This window comes from Furipterus horrens, unplaced genomic scaffold (assembly GCF_987537825.1).
Source record: "Furipterus horrens unplaced genomic scaffold, mFurHor1.1.pri manual_scaffold_4, whole genome shotgun sequence".
NCBI lineage: Eukaryota > Metazoa > Chordata > Mammalia > Chiroptera > Furipteridae > Furipterus > Furipterus horrens.
The window spans coordinates 146,771,409-146,792,399 of NW_028327174.1; the positions used below are offsets into that span (position 1 = coordinate 146,771,409).

At 37.7% G+C, this 20,991-nt stretch overlaps 1 protein-coding gene across 1 annotated transcript in view; it reads left to right on the top strand.

Moving 5' to 3' along the window:
* PTPRD (protein tyrosine phosphatase receptor type D) overlaps positions 1-20,991 on the top strand; it is a 520,035-nt gene that overhangs the window by 102,898 nt on the left and 396,146 nt on the right. Inside the window, exon 2 of the mRNA XM_090274103.1 lies at positions 8,826-8,994. Coding sequence (XP_090130229.1) covers positions 8,931-8,994 — 64 coding nt within the window. The 5' untranslated portion in view covers positions 8,826-8,930. The remainder of the gene's footprint in view (positions 1-8,825; positions 8,995-20,991) is intronic.

Consider the following 20,991-nt stretch of genomic DNA (forward strand, 5'->3'; position numbering starts at 1 on the left):
TAAACTTTTTTTTTTTTTTTTGATATCTGTACTGTGTATTTTGTTTGAGAGTTTTATAGAAGTATAATAAAAATGACAGTATTTTACAAAGTCTTTTTCCTGAGGTCTCGAATATATTTTTTCTGAAAGAGTGACTATGGGAAAAAAAAATTTTTTTTCATTGTTAGACTGCTACATCTCGGTATGGGAAATGCATAGTGCTTTTATTGCTGCAGGAAATTTTTGTACTTTATTATCAGATCACTTTATAATGCCACCTGCTTTTGAAAAATATAGTGCATTTTCATTTCTTCTTTCAATATGGTGTGTTGCCCTTAGCAATTTTATAATAAAGTGCACTCAGGCTGGTATCTTTCCACCTGGGTTAACTGTCCTGTATAACTGTGAATTCACCATCTAACACAAGCCTGCCTACTCGCAATTAGTTAACCTGTAACCTTTGCCAAAATTTAAATAAAAGAGAAAGAAAACTTTGTAAGAGTGTACTTAATACTAATATACAAAATAAATGTGCCTTAAAATTGTATAAATGTGTTTGCATGTTACTAATTCAATTACTAACGTGAAAATTAAAAAAAAATCTACTTCTGGTTAGTCATTTCTACTTTCAAGCACAGTTATAAACTCCTGACTTGAGATACTCGAGTACATAATAACAGTTACTTAGTTGAAGATTTACCGTTTGGAGAATTTTTGACTCAGTAGGTAAACTTTCATTAGTGAATTATTTATCCTTTTAGGGTAATGACTTTCAAATATTTTTATCCATTGAGTTCCTTTTATCCTTCCTTTCTACACTCATATTTTAAGGTCTTTTCCTCCTTCATTTGGGCTAATTCTTAAATTGTTTCTACGCCAGTTAAATGAGAGAACTTTTTTTTTTTTAATTTCACCCAAGCTAGCTATCTCTACTATATAGTAAGTCAGAGAAGTTAGAAGCAGAATGTTAATAATAAAGAAAATCAGTGTGGGTTCTAACCCCTCTCCTGAGACTAACCAGACAGGTGTGTGTTCTGAGGTTATTCATTGCATGTCCTTTCACTTCATTCATTGTCTGCTAAATGAGGGAGCTGTCCAAGAGGATCTGTGATTTTTTTCTGACCTTTATCAATCTGTGTTTTCTTTTAAGGAGAAGGCTAGATGTAAAGAGGCCCTAACAATAAGGAAAAGTACAATATAACTGAGTAAAATAAATGTGCAGGGTGAGAGAGAATTGTATATTGAATATCTATGATTCATATTAGTTGCCTCTACTCTTTCTTTAGGTTATGTTCCTATTCAGTTTAATAACCATTCTTTGGGTTTCTGTAATTTTTCTACTATGAGTGTTGTTCACAGATTTTCAGAGAAACATGGGATTAGTCATGTGCTCAACATTGGGAAAATGAGGAGAATATTCCTTTAATTCCACATTCCCCAGTCGTTGATGATGGCTTCTCACCGTTCCGCTTTCTATCTCTGTTGCTGGCAGTGATTTGAAAGAACGTTCCTTGGGACTGAGTATGTCTCTCCTGGGACTGTTCCCTCAGAGAAGAGCTCAGCTGCCAGGATGAGAGACGGGAACCTCATCTCTTCACTGACGGACAGCACTGCACTGTCTGACCCGTTCAACAGATTCCTTGTTAAAAAAATGGTGACAGTATTTATTTTATGTCACATAGGCCTGTGAACTGAATGTCCCATGAGGCGTGCCCACTTCAGATCTAGTTTAGGACAAAAAGAGAAATGTGGGGGTCGTCCATAGTGTTTTGACGTCTGTGCCCAGATATTTGAATGTTTCAAGATCATGTACTAAAAGTACACTAGTAACACACAAGATCAATGGGTTTAAAAACAGTGAACTAAAAACAGGCCTTTAAAATTCCCTTTTTGTATTTTGAATTGTTTTCTTGACATTAATGAACTGTTCTAGGACAACAGTTCCCAGCCCTGGCCCTGCTGCCACTTTAATCCTGGCAAGTCTTTGTTGTGAGGGCTGTTCTGTGCATGGTGGCACGGTGGATGGTATTCCTTTAAGTTGCTGTTAGAATTTTATTTTGTGACAAAAAAAAAAAAAAATGTCTCCAGACATTGCCAGATATCACCAGGAGAAGAAGGGAAATCACTCTTGGTGGACAGCCACTGACTCTGAGAGGGGACTTACAGATAGACTACCTATGAGTGGGCAAAGTCAGCTTCTGTTCCAGCTCTAGTAATGAAATATTTAAAATGATTAAATGGTCTCTCATCTTATTTTGAAGCTAATCTTAAGGAAGAAAATAATCATTGCTGAAGGGAGTGGTAAATTCTCTACAAAATGATATTAAAAATTTTCATAGCTAATAAGTAAAATATATCACGTATCATTAGATTTATACTATGTATTGATGGAAATAAAGCAAATAAGTGAAACCATATCACCCATAACATATTTTAAAAGGTAAATGTATTTTAAACAAAAAAAAACAACTTTTAATATATTAAAAAGAGACATTCTTTTGATTTTTAAACTAGTGAAAAAGAAAATCAAGTATAATGAGTTAGGAATGATGCTTCCATATCCATTGAGAAATGCCCAAAGATTAAAATAATAAAATCTGTGTTCTGTTGTTTGGATAGGAAGTGACTGGGTTGCATATCTGTCTTTACTTGGTGAGATTGATCAATTTCTCACTTATAAAATGTTCTTTTGGAAAAATGGAACAAGTAACAGTGTCCCAACAGCATATTAAATAGACTTGCATTTTAACTTTTCCATTGCAAGTTTCCACTAGTGTCACATAAAACTGGATTGAAGTTATCACATGCAATAATCATTTAAAGAAATTAGATGCTTTTTCTAAAGCTATCCTGCTTTTCAAATTAGAATTATAGTTAGGCTTTTAGGGAAAATATAGGTAGGCAAGGAGATGAGGTTTTTTTTTCCCCCTTTCTATCTGTTCATTTCTCATGGCATATCTCAATTTTTACTTCCCGAAGGAGAAAGAAACAATCAAACTTAATAATGTCATTTTGCTATTTCTGAAAGTAACTAGTATTTGCATGTACCTCAAATGTGAAGTTATTTGAAATTTTATAGATATGCCATCGATAGTAACTTGGAAAGTGAATCTTATTATATAGAACTGAGACTATTTATTGGCTTTTCTCTGTATATAGTAGAACTAAACATATAAAGAGTCTTTTATGGTATCCATCTTGATAGGTATTGTTTTCTCTTCAGCCATTCTTATAATTCAGTTGATGTCTTCAAAGAATTGTGTGTATTTAACTTATATTCACTTGCTATTTTCATATTAAGTTACAGCCTAAGCTAAAAATGAGATGATTGAGTTATTACTTTGTATTCAAATATAATATCTCATAAACTGCCTTTTGCCCCCACCCCCAATTTATTGTGATGAAACAGTGTTTAGGGCAAAATAGAGAAAATGTAGAGTTTTAACATGATGTGCTCTTATGTGAAAGAGTATAAAAACTTGAAAAGTTTGAGTTTCTTATATGAAAATAATTTTTATATACTTTAGTTTTGAGTATTTTTATCTAGAGGTGTATTGGATGTGCAGCTATTTTTAAGCATTTTATTTAATTTAATAACTTTGCTCTATTGCCCTTCTTTTTCTCAGTAGCATTTACTATAATTGAACTGAGGCTTTTGGTGCTGTGTGTATTTAAACTATGTTTTTCATATTCCTCACTGATATTAGTTAACTGAATGTGGCCATTTTAAAAGCATGATACAAATCATTTCACATGAATGTGTTGAAGTGTGTTTATCTTTTTCATCTGTGGGATGTGGCACACCTTTGATGTCAAAAGTTCCCATTTTCATTATATCCCACACAGGGATGTTCAGTAGTGAGAAACAGAACTCTTCTAGCTGTGATATGAAACACCATTTTTCTTTTAATTACTGTATTTCTATTTGGACATTTTCCAGTTATATACCTGCCAGTTATCGATCTTCCCTTTGCATTCTATGAAATAGATTTTTAAAATGGAACAATTATTTTTGGATGGGTAGGGGACAGGGTTGGGGGAATGAGTGACCCAACTGTGAAGTGAGTCTCCTCACACAACAGTGAATCTTCGGAGTCTGATTATTAGAAGCCAAGGACTACAAGGACTCAGGGTTTCCACCTCATTGTTTTGGTCCCCAGGCCAGAAAACCGTGACTTTAAAAAAAAACAAAAAACATAATTTTTGTTGTTGACACTATTACAGATGCCCCCCTCCCTCCCCACCCCTTTGCCCACCTCCACCCAGCAACCTAGACCTTTTTATAGCCGTGCTATTCAGGGCTGTTGAAACATGTAGCACGAGTTTGCGTTGTCCAGCAGGGCAGCCACTAGTCACATGTGGCTGTTTCAACTGAAATTTAAATACAGAAAATATTAACTTCCCCGGTTGCACATACTGTGTTTAACATATAGATTTGCATTTTAACTTTACTTAGTGAGATTGATCAGTGCAGATAAAGAACATTTATATTCTGCAGGAAGTTATAGTGGACAATGCTGAGGATTCTTGTCCTAGATGAGGAGGAAAGCATTTAGAAACTATCTTCTCTTGGGAAATCCTTATGAATAAGTGAAATGTTGAAAGTTGATTTTTGTTTCCTCATTGTGTGTGTGTGTGTTCTTTAGCTGTAGCTGTGTGCTGAGGATACAGAAAATTCACAGGGCACCTTCAGAAGCCTCCACCAGGCCTGCTACAAACCTCAGGCCCCTCCACCCTTCTGGCCTCCGCCACAGCAGCCCTGCTAGCATATTTTGTGTACAAATGGTTGCTTTCCTTAAATGATTGAAAATCTGTTCTTGTTGATAAAAAGAAGCCACAACATTTTGGTACTTCCTCCTTACTACACCATCCTCCCCAACTTAATGCATAGGTGCTTAGGTTAAATATTATTATGCTAGCATTGTTTCTGTCTAGAATACAGAGTATGGGGTTGTTATACAGCAGAAAGAAAGAAAATGTTTAAAGAAAACAATGATAACTAACTTTCTAAAATGACAGCAGTAATTTTTATTTTACATATTCTTATGGCTTTTTTTTTTTTTTTAATGCTTATTTCCTTCCCTTTCTCTCCCTTTTTTCAAAATAATAATTTGATTCCTTAATTTCTTCCTAGGGCAACCAGTGAAGTTGTTTAAAATTATTTTTAAAACTATGATCTCTTGGATTCAATAGGCTGTGTTTCAGTATATTGCAGTTTTTCTCCTTTTGCCACTCATATTTTTCTGCATTTGGTGGGAGCCTCATCACCTCTGCCCTTGTTTCGGTTCAGCCTAGCAGAACCTGAAAGCTTTCTTGCTTCTTGGTATGACAAGATGCTCCACACTCATTTTGTCATTTCCTATGTGAACCCTATAATCACTGATTTTTCTAAGGGACTCTTAGGATATTTTTTAAAAAGAGAAAAGCTCCATTTTTCCTTTTTTCTCCCTTTTTAACACAATCAACAGAAACTCATGCCAACAAAAGAGAAAGTGGGAAAAATCTATATTAGTTTGAATATGAACATACTCATTACAGGAAAGGATTTCACTGTTCAGTTGAAGATAAAGAGCTGGGTAGGTGTCAGCTTCTGTGACCACTGAAGCAATGATGGGTTCAGGCTTTTAGGCAGGTGTAGTTTTGTTGTTCTATTTCAAACTATATTGCATACACTGGTCCTCTGAACCATTTGCTTCTCTAACCACGCATGTACAGGAATGCCAAAATAGGTATTCAGCTCATTAGAAATCAAGAAGGTTATTATGTCTTAAGAGCTTTGTACTGCGAGCAGTGAGAAACTAGAGAATTTTAAATATTTTAAAATTTATTTTAAGCTCATCTAAAGGTTCCGTTTTATGTGCACGTTCCAGTTAATGAAAGACACAAAAAGCAAGGCGTATAAAAACCAAACCAAAGAGTGGGCCATTTGTGTTGTAAGTGAAACCAGGGTAACTTTAATATGTCCTAACCTAACCCTCTTTCTTTCTCTTTTCATGGAGAGTACTTCGCAGTCTTTTCTCAAGGCTCATGGAAATTAGTTATAATACTCACTGTCCTCATTATTTTTATTATAAATGATTCCTTAAAAATCCATTTCCCATTTTTGTTCTAAAAGTTAAATTCCAACTTACTGATATGCATGCCAGTATTTCACTTTTGGCAATGCATCTGTGTGATAAACAAGATATACAGAGTGGGGTTTGGCTGGAATGAACATCTGGAATCGGTTTTTATCTTCACACCTCTGATTTCCTTTTGTCTTGTATCTTGCTTGGGATCGCCCATTTATGCATAAATCTGTATGTCTGTGTGTGAGGTCATTTCTTAGATCCTGTCACTGCTCCAAGACCGAGGTAACAGTTGTAGGTTCCTTTGGAAGAATTTGGTCTTCGTATGCCACTTCAGTGGAGTAGTGGGAAAAGCAAAATCACCTCTTCCCCGAGAGAGCATTTCATCCATCTCCATCTCTGTGATCGCACCGAGTCATTATGGAGCAGTTGGCTCTGATACGCTTGCACAGACACAAATTGAGTCCGACAGGACTGATGTCGCCTGGACGTGGCTGTCATTAGAAATGCTGGCATGAGGATGGGAGTAGTGAAAGGGGGCGGGGGGCTAGAAAGCTGATTCCTTTAGCACTTCTCCTGTGAAGTTTGGAGAGTCTAACATTTGATAGCCGTGAACTGTTTGATTAGTTGTTTTCCAGGTAGGATTAATAAAAATAGCTGGTTTAGAGTAGCTGGCTAGCCTTTGGTTTCAAGTAGATGTGTTTCAATGTACAACATGCTTCTTCGTGCCACCTACAAATCGACAAAAAAGGGAAAAAAAAGTATTTCATGGAAGGGTAATGAGAATGATTCCCCTCTTCCTTTTAGTTTCATCTTCCCTGCATTCAAACCACTCATGCACAGAAATGAAAAAGATAATATCTTTTAAAAAATTGTATTCTCATACTCTAGCTCAGTTTCAGAAAAGACACTGTAAGATCTGCATTACAATACTTTTTAAAAGGGTTATTTTAGTGGATTAGTTTATTTTTGGATAGCTCTAATATTTCCTGTCAAAAATTTTGTACGCGTTTTAAATACTTCAATATGGAAAACTTATAGATACACTGTTTCATTTTGGAAACAAATTCTGATTGTCATTCTCAAGGTCTTCTCATAATGATAGAGGAAGCAATAGATTTTAATGCTCTTCCTTTGTCTCTCTCTCTCTCTTGCGAGCCTACTCTATAAGATGCCGTGCAAGATTTATTCAGGGTTCTATAGAAACAATTACTTATCACCTGAAGAGTCAAACTTCATGTTAATGCTTGAAGCGAGTTACTGCTTCCCTTTTATTTCCATTCCCACCAGAACCACCGTCACTCTCATGGTCTGTGTTACTTCTCACCTGGGACTCATGCTATGGCCTAATAGCAATCTCTAAATCATTCCCCAGTCAGCTGCCAGTTAATCTTACCAAAGCCTAGTTGCATGTTGTTCCTTGGCTCCGAAACATTAAATAGCTCTCTTTGTGGTTTGCATAATAAAGACTGGTTGACTTGGATTGGTATCCCAGACTGTCTGTGACTTTTTTTGTTTTTAAGAACTGTTTTCTTTTGCCTCCTCCTCTTTTGGTTTTCTAATGGATCCATCATGCCAACTCAGTTACTTTGTGTGGTCTCTGGACCAGTTATATCAGCATCACTTGGAAATTTGTTAGAAATGCAAATTCTTGGAGCTGACCACAGACCTCCTAAATCACAAGCTCTGGGGTAGTGCCCAGCTGTCTGTTTCAACAAGCTTTCCAAGTGTTCTGATGCACACTGACATTTGGGGAAGCTCAGCTCTCGGCAGACTGGACAGCTCACCTTTTTCCAAAGTTCCTATCCCATTGCCTGCCTTTGCACAGAATTCCTGAAATGCCTTTCTCTCTTCTTGGTAAAATCCTACCTATCAAGATCCAGTTTAAGGCATTGCTTTTTTCAGGATACCATTCTTGATCCTGTCTTTTTGATGGCATTATTTGGTTTTCCTTCCTAGCACTAAACACTTATTAACTTGTACTAGGCATCAGATGTATCTGTCTTATTTTCCCTACTAAGGTGAAAAGTCGCAGAAGATAGAATTTGACTTATTTTTGTACCTCCCAATACTGTGCCATGTGGCATCTTGATGCCTTGCATGCAGTGGGCTCTCTAAAAATAATTCGTGGCTTATTGATTTTACATAGAAGATTGCCAGAAGGAATATAAAAATCCAGTTAAATCAAAGTGGCTCCTGCTAACTATTGTTTTGACTTATTGAAACCAAACTAGGCTTGAACGTTGATGTGTCTTCAGGGAAGAAGCCAAATGCGCTGGTGTAAAAAATTCTAACCTCTACTGTTTAGCTGAAGAAGTTGAATTAGCCCTGTCATTTCAGCTGGTGCCAAGAAAGCAGCTTCCATTACTCTGTCAACGATAGACCTTTATCCTGCACAGTGGAGCCTCTCTTAATTTTTTTTTTTAGAGCATTGGTGTGCTTTCTTCCACCCGATGTACTCACGTTATGTTTCATAAGAAGTGACAGTTTCTTCTCATAGAATGTTGCCCCAAAGGTAGCACAAGCAGAGAGTGAAAGTCAAGGTGGTTGGCTTTAGGATGGCCTGAAAATGGGAACAGGAGAGGCTAGGGCTGCCCCATTGTACAAACCCAGTTATTTGCTTCCTAACACAAAGGCATCATGGTTACAATTTATTGTCTATTTATAATGGATTGTGTCTCTCAATGGTCGTTGTGAGGGAACAAGGGGAAGAGAGTGAGGAATCTAAGCTGCCTTTGTGTTTTCTACCCTGTCTTTTCTCTGTCTCTCCCCTTACAGGCTCTGAAAGCGTCCCAGCTGAAATTTCAGATCGGACACACTTGCTGCGGCGTCAGAGGCAGTGATTCCCAGCTGCCAGCGCGTGCTGCCGCCGCTGGGCTCAGGATGGTGCGGGTCGCCAGGCCGCTGCTGCTGCTCCTCGCTTTCTTCCTCCGCGCGGATGCCGAGAGTAAGCCATTCTCCCCTGCTCCAGGGGGCTGTGACCATAATGAGTGGTTTTGTTTGCAGTTGGCACCAGGCTCAGGGCCGCTGAATACGTTTCCTTTGGAAGTAAATCCTGAGACACTGTGGGATCCCTCCTTGGCCACCAGCCAGCCTTTGAAAGCGATTATTGATGTGACTTCCTTACCATTTCCTCTCTCTCTTAATGCCCCCCATTCCCTTTTGGTGCATCTAACTGCTCCTACTGTTTTTTCCTTTTTTCTTTTTATGTTCTTACCAGTCGGGTGGCAAAGATACTTTGAAACCAGTGATATAACTCAAACTGGGGTTAACCAGTTGGTGTTGCCCATAAGTAAATATTGTTCAGACCCATTAGAGATTTCTTTAGTTTTGTGCATATTTCTATGTTTAGAAAGACGCACAATGTCACATTGAGCCCAATTAAACTTCCAGGCCCCTTGTAGCTGTCATAGCAGCTGTTCTTCTGTACTGTTTCCGACAGCTGTCGTCGAGTACAGCATTCAAACAAATCAAGCAGAACTGACAACTCTGTGGCTGGGTGAAGGGTGTGGAAGTGTGAGAAGTCTGCTGAGTACAGACACTGAAGTTTGGATTATTGGGCTCAATTTATGAAACTGAGAGTGTGGTCAGTTGGCTTGCCAATTAATGAGGAGATCAAATCTCCTTCATAATTAGGGAATCATTAGGTCTACCTTGTTTACATATGTTTCTTTTTCCATCTGTCCTGTGGCCTTTTGGAAGCGATAGTCCTGGAAAAAGACACGTCTGTGACTTGTATTCACAGCATGTCTGGTTCCCCGGTAGTGGTTTAACTCATACGAGAGTTGGCCATTCTCACTGGGAGTCCCCTGGCACTATTAAAATGTATAACATCTGCAGTTGTTAACTTTTCCCGCCACTGGCTATTTCAGTGATATTAAATTTGGTTCATGTTAAGGATGTTTCTAAGACAAGGATCCTGTCATGTTGGCCCCTACCTATTAATTGCATTTGGACAAGAATTTCCTCAATAGCAGCCAAATTCTTTGTTTAAAGAGAAGCTTGGTTTTCAAAGACAGCTTTCCAGGAGTGAAAAGAATAATGTTAATAATAGGATACATATGGAACATGCATGTTTTTAAGCACAGCGTTCTCTGGTTAATAATGTATACAGTTTCCCATTTAGCACTTGGGAGTGTTGGTTTAGAGTAAAGCCAAAGAATTTTTCATATAATACCAGCAAATAATTAACTGGGAAAGGACCCAAATGAAAGATGCTCTTCTTATTTTAAAGCTCTTTATGTCAAAATCTATTTTAAAGTTGAAATGTAAATTTAGTTTAAAGAAATCAGGCATATGGCTTTATGTCTCTGTTTTGGCTAGAGTGAAAAAGTAAGTTGTTTTACAATTGTTAATTTTTGGCGGAAGCATATGAAAACCCTGGGAACCCACTTTAATATCAAATTGCTGTTAGAGAGAGATTTTCTTAGTTATTAGATCTAATTATTTATCCATGAAGTTATCTTAAGTAAAAATGTTCTTTTATAGAGTACCTGTTCTTTTAATTCTTTGGTGGAAGTGGCAGACATATGTCAAGCATTTAGGAATAAATACTTTTAAAATTATGTTTTAAAAAATTATACTACAGGTGCTCATTACCTACTCCATCTTCTGCTGCTCCTTCCCTTCTCCCTCTCCCTCTCCTTCTCTTTCATACACTGCCTATACCATAGAGTCTTATAAAAGAAACAACAAAGGCATGATTAGCAATTTTTAGTTAAATTACAATATTTATTATGTTACATATTCATGTGATATCAGCTTTCAACCTCAAGCTGTAACCTGAAAAAAATTTATTCTCTCTCACTCTTCCTATTGCAACTAAAGTGTGGGGACAGACTTCTTTGCAACTAATTTTCTTTGGTTTGCCCCTGTCTGCTCAGCCTTGATTTAGTATATTTTTCCCTTTTACAGGCTCATTTGTCATTATTGAATAGCGTGTTTAAATTAACCTGAGCATTCCTGGTGAAAGAGAAAAAGTGAGCCTTTTTTTTCAGAGGGGAGGGTGCACATTTTAAAAGAAGAAAAAACAACCCTTAGTAATCTACTAGAGGATATTCATGGTACATGAAAGCACATGGTAGAGTTGGAGATCATTTTATTCACTAAGAATGTTTAAAATAGGATATGGATTGTAACTCATCAAATTGTGCCATCCCCGTCTCTTAAAACACGATAAAAATCAAGATATCTGTAGCACTGAAAAATAGCTTTTTTTTTTTCACCATCATGTAAAGATAATATTTCTCAGGCTTCCATTACCTGCGTCACTGGTTTATTTCTCTATATTCATTAGCACATATATCCATATTTGTTTTTCCTTTCAACTAAAGGTGTTTTGTATTTTTATAAGTGATCAGGAGTTACATTTAAAAATTTAATAGTAACTTCTCAGAGCAATTTGAGAACTATGGAATAATTTCTTTTAAAGAACTTAACTATGAAGGGTTAGGGAATGGAAAGAAGGCACTGTAGTTTACAATGTTAACTTAATGTGTTCAACTCACTGCCTTTTAAAATGATTCATTCCCAAGAACCAAGGATTTAGGATTCTAATCTGCCCTGTGGAATGCCCTAGAAAAATGTTAGGTGTGATGTTGCATTAAGTAGGAGAGCACTTAGGAACCTTGGTTCAAATCCAAGTCCAAGTTGAAAAATTGTGATAATACTTCTTCAGCGGAAAGTTATAGTCTTTGCCACTGCCAGTTTAAAATGCCCTACAGGTCCCCACTATTAAGTCTAGATGTGGGCATGATCCTGTTTCTTTGCATTCCTCTTTCTTAAATGCTCAAAATGATTTTACTTGTTTCTCGAAAGTATGTACACATCGTAGAGCTGTAGTCTCGTGCAAGATTAAGTGTGACTCCTGTTTGAGCACTTGGAGTAGCTCTTCCTCATGCCAGGCCAACCAGTTTTCTAGTTTAGGTGGTAGTCTGATTGAGGTCGATTCAGCACTAGTATGCATTCAAATTTATGAGGAATTAGGTTATAAAATATTAGTGTAATCCTGGGGTGAACATTTTTCTTTTGGCTGAGTTTTCATAATGATTTCTGTTAATTTTATTTCACGCAATGCTTTAGTTTATTTACCAACCATTACTCTTTAACTAGATGTAAGCCAAGAAGCTGCCGTTAGCACCTTTTTTCATCAGACTGGTTTCACTTTAATGAAATCACCAGTTAATGTTACATTCTAGACCTGAGTTTACACTTTGGCCTCTATAATGGGGCCTGAGTGTTCACTGGATCTTCATTAGAAACATAACTCTTGGTAGTTTAATTCCTCAGATAGTCTTGTTCATCCATTTCCTTGTTGCCTTTTGCCATTTTTAAAATCTTCTATGGTGAGCACTCCCTCATTTTCCTTCTGTATTGTTAAAGAATTCTTCCTATAGTCCCTATGTACTCACTATATTTCCACCCATCAGAAAGCATTTTTTTTTATCCCCTTTGGTATGAAATCACTATATTTAAGGAATGTCTTTATTTCTTTGGCATTGGAAAATAGACTGATATCTATGTTGTAAAATAACCATTTTTCCCTTATGTATTTCCTGATGTGCTGCATAGGGTAATGATTAAGAAAGTGACTGTCATTTTTGTACTCTGGAGCATAATACATCATATTTTTTACTCAATTTCCCTATCTTTAAAATGTGGATGATGGTGATATTGGTAATGATGATGATGATTTAGTACAGGATCTCCTCTTGGTATTGTCAGGATTAAATGAGTTAATGTAAAATACAGATCAGCAGATGTCTTATTGTTACAGAACCCCTGGGCTGCTCCAATTGAAAACAAACCCACGGGCTCTTTAGTTAGGGGCCCGATTGCCCGCCGACAAAATTATAACTCTCAATACCAGAGTTTAGTGAAAAGAAAAAGAATAGTTTATTTAACAATTATATAGATTTAGTTATTTGCGGATTTCTGTTGTTAAGTCTTATGTTCTTTAAAACACCCTTAAACACATATTCTTGCCTCCCCCCTACCAAACCAGACCAGCTTTAGAAAAGTCAGAGAAACCCTTTCCCTACTTTCCAAACACAGTTCAGCTTTACCAGCAGCTGTCAATCACTCTTCTGATTGGGGAGGTCCTTTCTGTGCTGTGGTGCCCTCCAGTTCTCAATGCAGAACTGCCTGGATTCTCAGCTTCCTTGCAAACTGCCTTCTTCCTGCAAACCACATGGCGAGAGCCTCTTAAAGCAGCCTGGGGACCCCTTCTCCAAGCCACATGGAGAAGGCCCCTTCACCAAGCCACGTGGAGGGAGCACACAAGAGAGCGAGAGCGAGCGCACGTGTGCGCGAGAGAGAGCTAAAATGTCCGAAGCTGCTTAAATAACCCTGACTGCATCCTCTGATGCAGTGGGCATTGCAAACAGTTCTGACCATTCACAGAACCTCACGCAGGCTCTGTGTGCTTTCTCCATACCTTCGCCTGGTTCAAGACTACTCCCATCTACCTAAGGCTTTGGATGCATTAAAGCCATTTTACGTAAAAAAGACACTAGCCACCAGCCTCAGGCATGTGGAGGCAGCTTTTAGAAAGCTGCTTCCTTCTCCCCATCCCCCAGCTGCAAACTCTGGGGATTTTTGGACTCCCCTGTTTCTGTAACATTATGGTAGGTGTTTAACAGATATTATCTGTTAGTATATCATTATTCAAAACAAGCTAATGTTTTTGGTGAGCACTTGTGTTAAATATTGTGCTAAAATTCTTTCATTTGACCTACAAATTATCAAAATTTAAGTGGTTGATAAACCAGGATTTTTTGCAGCATGTTCAAGTCCCAGTTTGCTTCTCTATGAAGTCTAAACATGGGAGATTCTTATGAACTCTTGGTCCAGAAATAAAGCTGAAACTTAGAAGGGGAAGTTGTGAAGCATACCTATATCAGTTAAGCTTTATAAAAACTCCTTTCTTAGACTTATCATTTTAAAATTAATTTAGCTTGGTCTAATGGATAATGGAAAGTGTTCTCATCATTCTGTTCTGTTGCTTCTTGCAATGCTCTTGCTTAAGCTTCTCATAGGGTGGAGGTATGGATATTTACTATAAACTAATATAGTATTATATGGGCCAGTGGTCCAGAAAGCTAGAGATGGAGGTAAGTGTGGTAAGAAATTATTCTGGGAAAAAACAAAACAAAACTTTTTTTTAAGGAAAAGGAAAATGATTGGATTGAAGGGCAGGGTTGAATGATACCTTCTGAGAAAGTGCCCAAGTCAAATAAGCCTTCAAAAAGGAAGTTAGGGATAGAAAGAAACTTTTTTTAGGTTATCAGAATGCATACCTCTCACCAGATGGGGCCATTTCACAATGAGAGTATTCATATATTATTAAATGTGTCTGTTTGTTTTGGTCTTAGATTATGAGTGTTTGGTTATTTATTTATTCTATCACAAACCATTAAACCATCCTTTAAAAAGTAAATCACTTGGGATAATGAAAATGTTCCAAAATTCAATTGGGGTGATGGTCCTCTTGAATATAAACACACTAAATGCTTGTTGAATTGCATACTTTAATTGGATAGACTATATAATGTGTGAATTATAGCTCAGTAAAGCTATTTTAAAAGGAAAAGGTGAATTGCTGCCTCACCCAGCCATTCTGGTTAGATTTCCTTTAGAATGTGCAATCCTCAAAGGAAGAGTGTGTTGGTATCTTCAGGCCAGTTAGAATAGACATGTGCATTGAGGGGGCAGGGAGAAAGCCAGTTCATTTACCATGCTTATCAATTCCTTCCTTGTTTTCCTTTTCTCTGGATTTACAGGGGTGTGGCAAAAATAAAAACCTTGCTTCCTCCTCCTTTCTTTCCCTCATTTTAAAGTAGCTAAAGTAGGAGCATCCAGCTGTCTACAGTGAGGAAAATATTCCAGCTATTTTGCTGATCCCCTAACCCCACTGCAGAGTTTTCTGAGGCTTTCTGAATTAATTGCCCCCAGCAGAGCTGTATCTACCCCGTAAGGTTAAGAATATGTCACAAAATCAACAAATGTGTATACTTCAAGGCATTTTGAGTGTAGAAGGATTTGCTTTTCTTTTTTAATCCAAAGTATGACATATTTGTTATCTCTGATTTCTGTGATGGGGCCCTAAACTTGAAGGATGGAATAATATTCAAATATTTGTGAATTCGTGTGATTGCTGATAGTCTTGTTGTAACTGATTAATCTGTTCTATGACTTCATCACTTCTTTTTCTTCACATTCTTAGGGTCTTTTATTTTCCTCAGTTAGCTACTATTTACGTGATTTATTTCAAATAACCTTCATTTGTTTGGGAGCTGCCCTCTTCTACATATATTGTCTTACTTGAGTTAATTCGGAAAACTTTCAAACAGCATCCATCTTGAAATGAAGAATCAGAGAGAAAAGTGATTGTGTGGAAACCCATTCCCTTACCTATAATTTTTTCCTTTCTCTTTTCTTCAGTTCGCTTTTGCTTCATTAATTCAGTCACCAAGCTAGTGTGTGTGTGTGGGTGTGTATACATGCATGCGCGTGCATGCATGCTTGCATGAAAAGTTTTGTGCAAAATTATGGAGATATAAAGATTTAAAGAAGTGCGGTTTTGTATCACCTTGTATTCTGTCTTCAGAATTCATATTCTCTTTTCAGAAGTCTCTCAAAGAGTATTTACAGATTTTATCTACAGGCAGGAAATGGTCCTTAAAATATAGACTCAGGAGCTAGAGTATCGGTATTCAAATTCTGCCTCTGCTATATATTCTTTTTTTATTTTTATTTTTTATTTTTAGAGAGAGCGAAAGGGAGGGAGAAAGAGAGGGGGAGAAACATCAATGTGTGGTTGCCTCTTGCACACCCCCAACCGGGGACCTGGTCTGCAACCCAGGCATGTGCCCTGACTGGGAATCGAACTGGCAGCCCTTTGGTTTGCAGGCTGGAGCTTAATTCACTGAGCCACACCAGCCAGGGCTATGCATTCTTAACATGGGTAAGTTGAACATTTCTATGCGCCTCTGATCTGTAAAATGCAGATTGAAAAAATAACCAAACAAACATGTACTTGATATGGTTATTATAAAGATTAAATAAAAAACTGCTTGAAAGCATATTGAATAATAGGACTTAAATGTTCACTAAATCTTAGTTGCTATTATGCTTTTTCTTATTAGCTTGCATCATTTCCAGATTAGAGGCATCCATGTTTAGATCTTTGTTGACATTTATTATTCCATTAATTTCATAATTTGAACAGTATCTTTTAAGAATGTAAATATGTATCTTTATTACATTTGTGCTTCCAAAGGACATTGACTGATTGGCTCATGCATGTATTTAATAGTGCCTTTAATAACTTTATTGGACTCAATTTGTGCCAAGCATTGAGTTATCTACTAGGGATACATTGGTGGGATGAAGAGATGTGAAACCTGTACCTAAAGGGCTTCAACTCCAGTGGGATAGACAAATATTTAGAGTTAGTCTCAAAATCTTATGCATTCTAACTATGGTAAGTGTTATAAAGGAAGAAACTATAGGGAGCTAAGTGCCTCCTCTGTTCAGAAAGACCATAAAAAGCTTTTTGAAGGAGTGATTTTTTTTCTTTTTTTACTTTGAAATAATTTTAGACTTAAAAGAAGAAAAAAACTGTTATAGAAATTTCTATATACCCTTCACCCAGTCTCCCCAATAATAGTATATTAGATAATGACAATACAGTATCAAAATCAGGAAATCAACTATAGGTTTGACCAGATTTTATATCTATTCTACTCATTTTTTAAAAGATGTGTATAATTTTTAATTTGATCTCATGTATAACTCTCAAGGATGACTTTTGAGCGGGTTATCTGATGGATGAATGGAAGTTGACTGCAACCAAAAGAGCTTGCTCATGTGCCCAAGATGGGGATAACCCATTGTTCTCTGGGGACTGAAAGAATAGATGTGACTGGATCCCAAGACAATGAGGAGGAGAGAGAATCCAAATAAGGCTAGACAAGAAGGAAGACTCAGGCTACTGCAAGCATCATAGATCTTGGTTCCAAGTCTTGGCTTTTATTCTAGGAACAGCTAGGGGAAGGACAAAAAGTGATTTGCATTAAAAAAAACAACAGTGTGGCTTCAGGGTAGAGAAATGCTTTGGAGGCCTAGCCAGCCAGATTGGCCTTGAGATCTGTTAAGAGGCTACTTGGATATTATGAAGAAAGGGAACAGGGGACCAGAGTGGCTGAGGGGAAGGAGGCCAGACTGCTTTGACACTTAAGAAATAATTCTAGTTGACTTTCATGAAGGTACATTCTCCTAAAACTAGAGCCTCCGAGAGATTGCTATAATTCGGAATATGAGTTGAGGGGGGCAAAGGGTAAAAATTGGGATAACTGTAATAAGAATAAACAATTTAAAAAAAAGTTAAATCCAAGCCAAAAAGGTAACTCATGCTTATTCAGTACTACAATACCATATAATTAGTCTATTTTCTTGGACATGACATGGCATTATTTTTATCCTTTAAATTATATCACAGCTTATGCTTACAACCCCACTTTTTGGTTGTTGAGTTCAATAATTTTTCTCTAAACTTAAACTCATATTAATATCTATAATGAAAACATGGAATCTAGAATCAGTTTAAAATTATGAGTGAAGTTTAATACCTTACTATTTCAAGATTTGATGTCTGAAAAAAATTTTAAATTTACTCTACAATTTGTAATGGGTTTTACACTATCACAACAGTATTGTGACAGATATTTTATACTGCACTTATTAAATGTGACATTATACTAAGTACTTACATCTTCAATTAAAAAAAACAGCACACAATACATTGCTTTTTAGTTCAAAATACAGAAAGCATAACCAACCTATAAAACTAAATGCACAGTAGGTTTTTTTCTTTCTTAGTTGTTTGTTGTTATCATTAAATGTTTAAGATGCTTATAAAGGAATGAGACAATAATACATTGCTTTTATTTGTTTATCACCAAAAAGGTCCTTCATATACAGTGTTGGGCAAAAGCAAGTGTACAGTTGTTCATATGGAAAATAATACAATAATTAAGAAATAGTAAAATAAGAAAAAACAATTTCACATACAATTGTAAACCTACTTTTGCCTATCCCTGTATTTACACTCTAGTGAGTTCAGGTTGACATAAAGGAAACCCCTCTAATGTCTTTATGTTTCTTTTAAAAGTAAAGTTAAATTTAGTTTAAAAGTAGTATTTCATTCAGTAAATACCTACTCTATGCCCCAAAGAAGCCAGATCCTGATTCCTGTTATCACAGAGTTTACATTCTAGTTGGAGTGGGGCTGTGGGTGAAGGCAGGAGGGAGGAGAGGTTCCACAAGACAAGGTGATGGACAAAAGGTGAGTGAGCAGTATGACTCTAGATAGTTATAAATGCTGAAAAGATAATAAGACGGGGCTATGTGCTGTGAGGGTCATGGAGGGCACAAAGGGAGAGATGGGGCACTCCTTCTGTTGTATCAAGGAAGGTATCGCTGAGTGAGATGGAACACGGAAGCTGAGTAATGGGGTGGGGGCCAGCCATGAAACAGGGGCACTTCGGAGAACCTGGGCAGATGGAGCAGTGCTTTGCAAAGGACTTAAGGTAAGACAGAGCCCAGTGTGCTTAACAGACTGGAACAGAGCAAGTGAGAAGAGCAGGGGTGGGATGGGATGAGCTAGGTCCTGTGACACTGGGTGAGAGCCACTGATGGCATATAAACTCGGGAGCAGAGTATTAGGCAGAGGTTAGGAGAGGTACATACAGACCCTTGATTTCTATGGGTCTTAGAAGGGGGAAATTTTGTCAGAAATACAACAGACCTTTCACAAATTGTTGAAATCAGCCGTGCAAATTGGGCAGGAAAAATCGTAGCTCTGGTTAATGTCTGTAAAACCAGACACAGATTATTTGATTTCTTCATGCCTCCATTTTGTCTCGCGTATGGCGTGGGTTGCAGTGAAGATTAAATATTAACTACTAGTAGGTGCTTAGAACTGTCACAGACAGTAGAGTGCTGCATTAATGTAAGCCATTGTTATTTTAGCTATTTATTCTATATTAATTTAATTAAGTTATTAGTTTGATTTTATTTTATCTTATTTTAGCAATTTTATCTGATTGTAATGAAGTGATACCACCTTCCCCTTGTAAAATTACTGAACCACTTCATACCTGTAATCTAATTTCTTCCTGAATAATGTAGTAGCATATATTTTATTATCACCACTTTTCAAACAAAGGAAACCAAGGGTGAGAACAGGTGACCTGCCTGGCGCAAAAAGGTAATAAGTGACAGAGAAAGACCTAGAGTTTAGCCCCCGGGACTCCTGCCCGGAGAGGAGACAGGAACAGGCACAAGATGCACAGAAAGGCCCAGCAGCCAACATGTGCGCAGCGGGCACGGAGGCCGTCTGGGGACCTCAGCGACGGTCGGAAGGCGGGTGCAGAGCCCTGGCTGCGGGTCGCGTGCTGTTTAAGAAACAGGGAAACACTGAGTGGCTTTTAGAAAGGCTTTTTTTCCCATGTCAATAAAAAAAGGGTATTCTATCGATCTGGAAAATTTTACATTTTATAGTGTCTCTGCAAGTAGTGTTTTACTATAAAATAATTTTCATTTTTCACTGGGCTCCTTTGTTGCTCTTGCTTGTCAGTTTGATTCTAAATTGTTAGCAGTAACATCTGGCCTCAGATTGTATCGCAGAGTCATGATGTGCAGGACGTGGCGGACTGGAATTCATGGCTGAAGTATTTCACAGTTTCTCTCAGGGTGGAGTCGGATTCCCCTCCCCTTGAATGAGGGCCAGTCCCTCTATGTGCTTTTCCCTATAGAATGCTGCAGAAGCGATGCTACGCCGGCCTGGGGCCCCATGCTCAGAAGTGGGGGAGCTTCCACTTCCGTTCTGTGCCACCTTCAGTCATTATGGAAAGATGATGCCTAGCCAGCCTGCTGGAGGGACCCCGTGGCAGAAAAAAATGCCCAGGGAGCCCACATGTATTGGAGCCCTGTCAGTTGAAGAGCCAGATATGTGAGCAAACCCATCTTGGCTACCCAGCCTCCATGCGATGAATACAAGTCACGTGAGTGACTTCAAGTACGATGAGAAGAACGGCCCAGCTGAAGCCTGAGTGGCAGAATTCTGTTCAAAGACATCTTTGCCCTAAACCAATTTTGAGGCGGTTTGAAACACAGCAATAAATAACTGAAACACATGCTAATTATTGCTAGTCAAATGAAGTACCTATGAGCTTGAGGAGCAACCTTGGACCTGAAGTTGCTGTATTATAACTCTCCCTCTGTAATTGTAGCATAGATGATGTTCTAGACAACAAGCATTTAAAGGTCTGATGCTGCCCTGGCTGCTGTGCCTCAGTGGATTGAGCGTCGGCCTGCAAGCCAAGTGTCACTGGTTCGATTCCCAGTCAGGGCACATGACTAGGTTGCACGTCAGGTCCTCAGTTGGGGGCGCGAGTGAGAGGCAACCGCACAGTGATGTTTCTCTCCCTCTCTTTCTCCTTAACCCTCTCTCTACAAATAAATAAACAAGTAAATTATTTAAAAAATAAATAAAGGCCTGGTGCTAAAATTCTGAAACCTTTAAACATTTGCATGTCTTTTGAGCAGAGGTTAGCATACATCTTTTTATAAAGGACCACATTGTAAATAAACATCTTTAGTTTTGTGGTCCCTACAATCTCTGTCACAACTGTTCAACACTACCTTTATCTAGATTTGGTCTGAGGTTCACGGCTTGATGACCTGCTTTTGACCTGACTCACAAGTTCTCAGCAGGCAGTAGAAAGTGAAGAACATTTATTAGCAGAGGACTTTGTTTTAACCTAGTAAGATTAGTTAAGTGAAGGAGATGCATTTGGTTAGCCTCTTTTTAACACTTCACTTTGTTAGTAATGTTTTTTAGGAGCAGATTAATTAGAATAAATAAGTTCAAGGAGCACAT